Source organism: Hyla sarda, chromosome 1, assembly GCF_029499605.1.
Source record: "Hyla sarda isolate aHylSar1 chromosome 1, aHylSar1.hap1, whole genome shotgun sequence".
NCBI classification, from domain to species: domain Eukaryota; kingdom Metazoa; phylum Chordata; class Amphibia; order Anura; family Hylidae; genus Hyla; species Hyla sarda.
In genome coordinates this window covers 223,553,037-223,563,437 of record NC_079189.1, presented here as the reverse complement: position 1 = coordinate 223,563,437, position 10,401 = coordinate 223,553,037, and the positions used below count along the sequence as shown (strand labels likewise).

The window sequence follows — 10,401 nt, the reverse complement described above, 5'->3', positions numbered from 1 at the left end:
CCCCCCCCCCCCCCCCCCCCACAGGATAGGGGATAAGTAGCTGATCCCCCCACAGTATAGGGAATAAGTAGCTGATCCCCCCCCCAGTATAGGGGATAAGTAGCTGATCCCCCCCCCCAGTATAGGGGATAAGTAGCTGATCCCCCCCCCCTCACACAAAATCTTTGCAATGGGACCCGACAACGTGCTGCAGGCAGCAGTGCTCCATTCATTTCTATGGGAGTACCGAAAAGACCCAAGTACAAGACTCAAAACCTGTGGAGAGTCAAAGTTACCCAGTTGCCTATAGCAGCCAATCAGATTACTTCTTACATTCTTAACAAGTCCTCTGAAAAATGAAAGAAACGATCTGATTAATTGCTATGGGCAACAGGTTTTGATAAATCTCCCGATCATCTCTCCCATAGAAATGAATGGAGTGCGTGCTGTCTACTGGTAGACGATCGCTTAGAGCCGGGGTCCCAGCAGTCAGACAAAATTCAGCTTTTGCAAGAATGTTTGATGACGATTTTCTAAATGTGCATGAAATTGGATTTGTCAATTCATTCTATGTGAATCCCGCCCGATAGATTTACCTGGCCAACATGAGACCATTACTATCGCATTGCTTCTAGGGGAGAATGTGACCTAAGGAACGAGAGGAGCCCTGTGGCCTGGGAAATTTACCATAGAGGAGACACATCCCCTAGTTCTGGCCTGTGAGAGGACCCTCCTTATCCACCAGGAACAGGTCTGCAGACACTTTCCGCAGCTCCGGCTGATTATGACGGCCTGGCTCTGCTGTTCTTACCAGCCGGTATCTTACACGTAACATTTTCTTCTCTCTCTAAAGCAACCATGCAGTACTGTACTATGTCAGCCCTCTTCCCAAATCAAAGATGGCGGCGAACACCCCTCCCTTGCTCCATGGGTAGCTCCATCCCTGCTTCGTCACGGCCTCGCCTCTCTCCTGGTCCAAAGGGAGGAGGAGAGGCGTCCCGCTCGGCGGCCCCTGTGACGTCGGTGCGGGAGCTCGGTGTGTTGCTGTGCAGGGCCGGAGAGACGCAGAGTCCCATCCTCTGCCCGCGCCGTCTCTGTACCGAGCTTGGAGCCACGGGAGGTGCCCGGATGTGCCGGAGAACCGAAGCCGTGAAGCAACATGGCGGAGAAACATCTAACGGCCCAAGAAGAACGGGTGAGCTGGGGGACGGGTAGGCTGAAGGGAACCCTTAGGGGCAGGGTACAGAGTGTATATGGAGTCCTATGACTGTGTGGAGCAAGGCTGTGGTGTGTGCCTGAGGGAGGCCATGTGTGAACAGAGCATATACAGCCGCAGCGCTCCTCATTCCAGCTGCTGATTGATCTGCGACCCCTCCCTGCCTGCTGCCTCCAGTGTGGAGTCCGGGCTCCCCTGCCTGCTGCTGCTGCCTCCAGTGTGGAGTCCGGGCTCCCCTGCCTGCTGCTGCTGCCTCCAGTGTGGAGTCCGGGCTCCCCTGCCTGCTGCTGCTGCCTCCAGTGTGGAGTCCGGGCTCCCCTGCCTGCTGCTGCCTCCAGTGTGGAGTCCGGGCTCCCCTGCCGGTTGCTGCTGCTGCCTCCAGTGTGGAGTCCGGGCTCCCCTGCCGGTTGCTGCTGCTGCCTCCAGTGTGGAGTCCGGGCTCCCCTGCCGGTTGCTGCTGCTGCCTCCAGTGTGGAGTCCGGGCTCCCCTGCCGGTTGCTGCTGCTGCCTCCAGTGTGGAGTCCGGGCTCCCCTGCCGGTTGCTGCTGCTGCCTCCAGTGTGGAGTCCGGGCTCCCCTGCCGGTTGCTGCTGCTGCCTCCAGTGTGGAGTCCGGGCTCCCCTGCCGGTTGCTGCTGCTGCCTCCAGTGTGGAGTCCGGGCTCCCCTGCCGGTTGCTGCTGCCTCCAGTGTGGAGTCCGGGCTCCCCTGCCGGTTGCTGCTGCCTCCAGTGTGGAGTCCGGGCTCCCCTGCCGGTTGCTGCTGCCTCCAGTGTGGAGTCCGGGCTCCCCTGCCGGTTGCTGCTGCCTCCAGTGTGGAGTCCGGGCTCCCCTGCCGGTTGCTGCTGCCTCCAGTGTGGGGTCCGGGCTCCCCTGCCGGTTGCTGCTGCCTCCAGTGTGGGGTCCGGGCTCCCCTGCCGGTTGCTGCTGCCTCCAGTGTGGGGTCCGGGCTCCCCTGCCGGTTGCTGCTGCCTCCAGTGTGGGGTCCGGGCTCCCCTGCCGGTTGCTGCTGCCTCCAGTGTGGGGTCCGGGCTCCCCTGCCGGTTGCTGCTGCCTCCAGTGTGGGGTCCGGGCTCCCCTGCCGGTTGCTGCTGCCTCCAGTGTGGGGTCCGGGCTCCCCTGCCGGTTGCTGCTGCCTCCAGTGTGGGGTCCGGGCTCCCCTGCCGGTTGCTGCTGCCTCCAGTGTGGGGTCCGGGCTCCCCTGCCGGTTGCTGCTGCCTCCAGTGTGGGGTCCGGGCTCCCCTGCCGGTTGCTGCTGCCTCCAGTGTGGGGTCCGGGCTCCCCTGCCGGTTGCTGCTGCCTCCAGTGTGGGGTCCGGGCTCCCCTGCCGGTTGCTGCTGCCTCCAGTGTGGGGTCCGGGCTCCCCTGCCGGTTGCTGCTGCCTCCAGTGTGGGGTCCGGGCTCCCCTGCCGGTTGCTGCTGCCTCCAGTGTGGGGTCCGGGCTCCCCTGCCGGTTGCTGCTGCCTCCAGTGTGGGGTCCGGGCTCCCCTGCCGGTTGCTGCTGCCTCCAGTGTGGGGTCCGGGCTCCCCTGCCGGTTGCTGCTGCCTCCAGTGTGGGGTCCGGGCTCCCCTGCCGGTTGCTGCTGCCTCCAGTGTGGGGTCCGGGCTCCCCTGCCGGTTGCTGCTGCCTCCAGTGTGGGGTCCGGGCTCCCCTGCCGGTTGCTGCTGCCTCCAGTGTGGGGTCCGGGCTCCCCTGCCGGTTGCTGCTGCCTCCAGTGTGGGGTCCGGGCTCCCCTGCCGGTTGCTGCTGCCTCCAGTGTGGGGTCCGGGCTCCCCTGCCGGTTGCTGCTGCCTCCAGTGTGGGGTCCGGGCTCCCCTGCCGGTTGCTGCTGCCTCCTGTGTGGGGTCCGGGCTCCCCTGCCGGTTGCTGCTGCCTCCTGTGTGGGGTCCGGGCTCCCCTGCCGGTTGCTGCTGCCTCCTGTGTGGGGTCCGGGCTCCCCTGCCGGTTGCTGCTGCCTCCTGTGTGGGGTCCGGGCTCCCCTGCCGGTTGCTGCTGCCTCCTGTGTGGGGTCCGGGCTCCCCTGCCGGTTGCTGCTGCCTCCTGTGTGGGGTCCGGGCTCCCCTGCCGGTTGCTGCTGCCTCCTGTGTGGGGTCCGGGCTCCCCTGCCGGTTGCTGCTGCCTCCTGTGTGGGGTCCGGGCTCCCCTGCCGGTTGCTGCTGCCTCCTGTGTGGGGTCCGGGCTCCCCTGCCGGTTGCTGCTGCCTCCTGTGTGGGGTCCGGGCTCCCCTGCCGGTTGCTGCTGCCTCCTGTGTGGGGTCCGGGCTCCCCTGCCGGTTGCTGCTGCCTCCTGTGTGGGGTCCGGGCTCCCCTGCCGGTTGCTGCTGCCTCCTGTGTGGGGTCCGGGCTCCCCTGCCGGTTGCTGCTGCCTCCTGTGCGGGGTCCGGGCTCCCCTGCCGGTTGCTGCTGCCTCCTGTGCGGGGTCCGGGCTCCCCTGCCGGTTGCTGCTGCCTCCTGTGTGGGGTCCGGGCTCCCCTGCCGGTTGCTGCTGCCTCCTGTGTGGGGTCCGGGCTCCCCTGCCGGTTGCTGCTGCCTCCTGTGCGGGGTTCGGGCTCCCCTGCCGGTTGCTGCTGCCTTCTGTGCGGGGTCCGGGCTCCCCTGCCGGTTGCTGCTGCCTCCTGTGTGGGGTCCGGGCTCCCCTGCCGGTTGCTGCTGCCTCCTGTGGTTCCCTTGGGTGCTATTATGTGCCCTTGGCTCCTGTGTGTAGTTCGGACTCCACTGCCTGGCAGTCTAGTACCCTGGGCTCTTCCCCCACTCTATGGAGACCCTGTCTTGCTGGTTCATGGATAATAAGCTGCTCCTATATCGCCAGAAGTCCACATTTCTGCCTAGACATAGTGAAAATAATAATTAACCATATAATGACTGGTCGCTTATCAGTGACCCCTCTGACAATAGGCAACAGAGGAAAAGGTATGGTGACAGCATACAGACCAGTAGCAAAGCCCTTTTCATGTGTTTATTTCCACATCCTACTTTTCTGCTGTACAGCCTTTAGCATTGTTTGAAGCCTGTCTCCAAACCATCCCTCCAAATGGACCAAGCCCTCCAGGTGACACGCTCCAGGGACTGTTGGTACAGTGCTGCCCCTACAACCCAGTTTTACCCTCTGTGCCAGTGAGATGAATGGACCAAAGCTGCGCTGCCTTCCTGATACCTTTATGGATTATTGTGTCTGTTCCCAGTTATTAAAGATTTCTACCATTCTCTTTAGAAAGAGGCAGTAAACCATGTTGAATATAGCCGGGCACTGCTATGTACTGTGCACCTGCTGAAGAAGACATTGGCCCATATTTATCAATCAGCCTGAAACCCTAGTTGTCTGCTTTTTCCCATAGTAGCCAATCACAGCTTAACTTTCATTTTACAAGAGCTCGTAAAGATATGAAAGTTAAGCTGTGATTGGTTGTTTTGGGAAAAAACGGACAATTGGGATTTTGGGCTGATTGATAAATGGGGACAATGGCATATACTATAATATACTATGCCCATCGTAATACATCTCTACCCACAGCCCGTGAGCACCCTGGACAATTGTGGGACAAAGTGCTGGTGGCACATACCAATACCTGTCACCACCACAATATGGAATGGATTATTTAGTATAGTCGCCTACTGTCATGTCCATCATTTGTCTGACTGAGGCCTACCAGAGGGGGTGACCCAGAGACTTCATCACTTTACTGCTATGCTTGTACATATCCATATCAATAGCTAAGAATCTGTAGTTGTTCAGCTCCAGGGACAAGTGGTTGGCTCCCCATACGGAAGTTTTGTACTCCATGGGGGAGATTTATGGAATCCCGTGTAGAGGAAGAGTGGTGCAGTTGCCCATATCAACCTATCAGATTACTACTTTCATTATTTTTTAAATAAATGAAGCTATCTGATTGCTATGGTCAATGGCGTCCCTTTTCCTGTACACAAGTTTTTATAACCCCCCCCCCCCCATTTCTGTAGCTCCTTTATTATTTGTGTGCTTGTTTTTTGTAAATTATATCCTAAAAGGGTTTGTATTGATTGTTTTCAAGTCTTCATCATTGTCAACATTTGCTTGCTGTCATTTAGTTGGTACCCATCTGAGGCAAAAGAAGCCTGTACAGGACGAATACTTCTAAAACTGTTCTGATACTTCTAGAACTCCAGTAAAAATGTTTGTTTGGCCAGGCCGGCCACAACTTGAAAAATAACCCTTAACTTACCTTCCGCCAGAGCCGCTGCAATTGCTCTTCTGGCCCCGGCCTTCTTCCTGCTTTTGGTGACTGACTTTTCACATTTGGTGGACTAAGCAGCAGTGTAATGTAATGGGCCCGGGCACCACTAAGAAGCTCAGGCCTGTTACATCACAACTGGTGCTCAGTCTATCACTGGCCAAGGCACGATGTTGCTGAGGGCAGTATGACATGTCAGCACACCCCTCCCATAGCGCTTGGTCGCACTAAACAACTTGTTCCGGTTCCCCGTCCTCCACTCACCTCCCCCGCCTGTTGTCATCGTCAGCATGACCGGAATGCAATAAAGACCATCCTGATGAGTGCGGCTTCTGTCTTTTCTCTGTTCCTACACCCCTCCCATAGACTTGCATTTAGGGGGCGGGGCGAGATGTCATGAGGTGTCGGGGATATGACGTCACAAGCTCCTGGCGCCAGCTCCAGCATTCGGAACAGTTTGTTCCAAAGGCTGTGCAGCAGAGCACCCTTTTAACCCATTAACAATGCAGGACGTAAATGTACATTTACGTCCTATACGTAAGATCGAGCAGAACAGAGCAGAAGATAGCCGATAACACTGATTAGTGCTATGTCCTCTTCATAGCACTAAACAGTATAAGCAATCAAATGATTGCTATAAATAGTCCCCTATGGGGACTATTAAAGTGTTTAAAAAAAAAAAAAGTTTAAAAATGTGAAAAATCCTCTCCCCCAATAAAAATTTAAATTACCCGTTTTTTTCCCCCCATTTTACCCCCAAAAAGGGTGGTAAAGGAAATAATTTTTTTTAACCCCTTAACAACGCAGGACGTATATTTACGTCCTGCGCCGGCTCCCGCGATATGAAGCGGGGTCGCGCTGCGACCCCCGCATCGCGTCGGTCCCGGCGCTCATCAACGGCCGGGACCCGCGGCTAATACCACACATCGCCAATCGCGGCAATGTGCGGTATTAACCCTTTAGAAGCGGCGGTCAAAGCTGACTGCCGCTTCTAAAGTGAAAGTGAAAATATCCCGACAAGTCAGTCGGGCTGTTCTGGACCGCCGCGGTGAAATCGCGGTGTCCTGAACAGCTTACAGGACACCGGGAGGGCCCTTACCTGCCTCCTCGGTGTCAGATCGACGAATGACTGCTCCGTGCCTGAGATCCAGGCAGGAGCAGTCAAGCGCAGATAACACTGATAACAGGCGTGTTAATACACGCCAGTGATCAGCATAGGAGATCAGTGTGTGCAGTGTTATAGGTCACTATGGGACCTATAACACTGCAAAAAAAAAGTGTTAATAAAGGTCATTTAACCCCTTCCCTAATAAAAGTTTGAATCACCCCCCTTTTCCCATAAAAAAAATAAAACCGTGTAAATCCCCCAAAAAAATAAACCTATGTGGTATCGCCGCGTGCGTAAATGTCCGAACTATAAAAATATATCATTAATTAAACCGCACGGTCAATGGCGTACGCACAAAACAATTCCAAAGTCCAAAATAGTGTATTTTTGGTCACTTTTTATACCATTAAAAAATGAATAAAAAGGGATCAAAAAGTCCAATCAAAACAAAAATCGTACTGATAAAAACTTCAGATCACGGCGCAAAAAATGAGTCCTCATACCTCCCTGTACGTGGAAAAAATAAAAAGGTTATAGGGGTCAGAAGATGACATTTTTAAACGTTTACATTTTCCTGCATGTAGTTATGATTTTTTCCAAAAGTACGACAAAATGAAACCTATATAAGTAGGGGATCATTTTAACCGTATGGACCTACAGAATAATTTGTCATTTTTACCGAAATATGCACTGCGTAGAAATGGAAGCCCCCAAAAGTTACAAAATGGCGTTTTTTCTTCGATTTTGTCGCACAATGATTTTTTTTTTCCGTTTCGCCGTGCATTTTTGGGTAAAATGACTGTCACTGCAAAGTAGAATTGGTGACACAAAATAAGCCATAATATGTATTTTTAGGTGGAAAATTGAAAGGGTTATGTTTTTTAAAAGGTAAGGAGGAAAAAACGAAAGTGCAAAAACTGAAAAAAACCTGCGTCCTTAAGGGGTTAAAGGGGTACTCCGCTGGAAAACATTTTTTTTATCAACTGATAAATAACAGATTTGTAAAATACTTCTATTTAAAAATCTTAATCCTTCCAGTACTTATCAGCTGGTATTTGCTCCAGAGGAAGTAATTTTCTTTTAACCCGATAACGACCAAGGACGAGTATAAACTTCCAGGTTGGCGGCCGTTCCCGCACCTGGACGTCTATACTCGTCCATTATTCTCGTGGGTGCTGCTCAGTGCACCCACGAGATCGTGGCAGGGACTCGGCTGTAACACACAGCCGGGACCCTGCTGCACTGCCAGGACCGAAGTAAACTTCGTTCCCGGCAGTTTTAACCCTTACAGCCGCGGTCGGAAGTGACCGCAGGCTGTAAGTGTTATGACAGAGGGAGGGAGCTCCCTCTGTCTCCTCTGCAGCACCCTGCATCGCGATCGCGGAGTGCTGCGTGTAATACGCGGCTGGCCGGGGCCTGCCGCACTGCCGGGAGTGAAGTTCACTTCACTCCCGGCAGTTTAACCCTTACAGCCGCGGTCAGAAGTGACCGCGTGCTGTAAGGACTTCTGACAGAGGGAGGGGGCTCCCTCTGTCTCTCCTGCAGCACCCCGGAGCATCGCGGGGTGCTGCTGCATACCTGGGCAGCCGGGGGTCCTACAAAGACCCCCAGGTCTGCCCTGGGTATTGCCTGTCCCTGATATGCTGCCTGCTAGTGAAAACTGCCAGGCAGCATATAACTGCAATGCTTTGGAATACTAAGTATTCCAAAGCATTAAAAAGTGTAAAAATAAATAAATAAATAAAATAAAAGTGTAAAAATAAATAAAAATGTAAAAAGTGTAAAAAAAAATCTATATTAAAAATACATTTATTAAATGAATCTAATAATAAAAAAAAGCATAATGTTTAGGATCGCATTGGCGGACATCCCCAGCATGTAATATGCTGCGGATGTCCACCATGTGATCCCACACATAATGCAGCAGTCACGGTAATGAGCTCGCTGCTGCGGCTGGGTAGCTTTGTGCGTCCACTCATAGCGGCGGATTTCCCGCCAGCAGTCATGAGCGGACACACTGAGCTACCCAGCCGCAGCAGTAATGGATATATTCGCCATGAGCGGGTGCTTATTCCCACAACATGGCGGATATATCCATCAGGAGCCTTAACTGTCACAGACAGACGCGTTATACTGCCAGCCGACCAAGGACCAATCAGAGAGGTCCCTGGTCCAGCCAATAACTTGTAGGGGTGCGGTATATAAATGGGGTCACTTGTGGGGGTGGGGGTACTGTTCTGCCCTGAAAGCCAAATGGCGCTCCTCTCCTTCTGAGTCCTACCACGCGGCCAAGGAACCATATATGGCCAAAGTGGGGGTATTTCCGAACATGGGACAAGCAGCTAAATAAAATATAGGGTGCATTTCTTTCAATATCAGAAGTGATGTACAAAAAATATGCCCCCCAAATGATGCATTTGTGAAAAGTTGCAATTTTCGAATTTTTAACACTGACTTTGTAATAATTCCTGCCAAAAAACTATGGTGTTAAAATACTCACTGTACCCCCTAGCGAATACCTTGAGGGGTCTAGTTTTTAAAATGGGGTCATTAAATTTCTGCAAACCTTGCATAGCACTTAAAAAAAGATGTACTTTTCAAATTTTCTAAATTTCAAGTTAAATTGTTAGGGTTCTAACTAATTTAAAATGTTAATTAAAAACTAAAAAATGACGTCAAAATAAAGTAGACATCTGAAAGTATAAGTTTCATAAACTATTTGGTCAGTAAGTATAAATATACGCAACCAAGTAGTGTTAAAATAGCAAAAAATCTTAATTTTTTGTAAAAATTTCATGATTTTTTGCATTGTAAAAAAAAAACTACAAATGATATCGGCTTACTTTTACTATGTACATGAAGGACAACTTGTGACAAAAAAACGATGTCAGAATTATCGTGATTGGCAAAACATTACCAGAGTTATTCTCTAATAAAGACAGACATCCCCGATTTGAAAAAACAGGCCTGGTCTTTCAGGGGCGTACAGGTTTATTTGCATTGGTCCTTAAGGGGTTAAAATGACCTTTCTGTCTGACCACAGTGTTCTGGAGTTCTTTTCAGTCTGAGCACAGTGCTTTTTGCTGACACCTCTGTCCAGAGCAGGAGAGGTTTGCTATGGGGATTTGCTTGTACTCTGGACAGTCCCTGACATGGACAAGAGGTGTCAGCAGAGAGCACTGTGGTCAGACAGAAAGGAAATTCAAAAGAAGAAAACTTCCTGTGGAGCAAATAGCAGCTGATAAATACTGTAAGGATTAAGATTTTTTAATAAACAAATTTGTAAATTACTTCTAACTTTCTGGCACCAGTTGATTTAAAGAAAAGATGTTTTCCAGCGGAGTACCCCTTTAATAAACATATTTGATATCGCCGCGAGCGTAAATATCTATCTATTAAAATTTTATGTTAATTATCCCATATGGTGAACGTAAAAAAAAGTCCAAAATTGCTGCTTTTTTTAAATAACATGTTGTTCCCCAAAAAATTGATGATAAATGTATTAAAAGATTTATATATGCAAATGTGGTATAAAAAAAATTACAGATCACGATGCAAAAAATGAGCCCCCTTACCGCCGCCTATACAGAAAAATGAAAAAGTTATAGGTCAGCAAAATAGAGGGATTTTAAATGCACTAATTTGGTTAAAAAATATTTTTTTTCCAGCGGTATAATATGTAATCATGGGTATGATTTTAATCGTATTGGCCCACAGAATGTGCAAAACAGAGTAATTTTGTAGTGTGAAAGGGGCCTTAGTGTGTTTTAAGATCAGTACATATAATTAGATCCCATAATTAACATAGGTGTCCTAGGGCATCTCTAATACATAGGAATATCCCTATAATTGTTGTACAAGGACACTCGTATAGGTAGAAAAGGCCACAAGGGC

General features: G+C 51.2%; 1 protein-coding gene across 2 annotated transcripts in view; it reads left to right on the top strand.

Annotated features, from left to right (window-relative positions):
* The first annotated feature begins 375 nt into the window (after window positions 1-375).
* Window positions 376-10,401, top strand: part of LOC130364845 (tyrosine-protein phosphatase non-receptor type 9-like) — a 78,120-nt gene continuing 68,094 nt past the window's right edge. Inside the window, exon 1 of one of the 2 annotated variants that reach the window (XM_056568817.1) lies at window positions 376-1,174. Coding sequence is in view for 1 of the 2 variants with exons in the window: in XM_056568818.1 (XP_056424793.1) it covers window positions 1,139-1,174 (36 nt within the window). In the remaining variant the exon portion in view is untranslated. The remainder of the gene's footprint in view (window positions 1,175-10,401) is intronic. The other variant, XM_056568818.1, reaches the window with a different exon arrangement.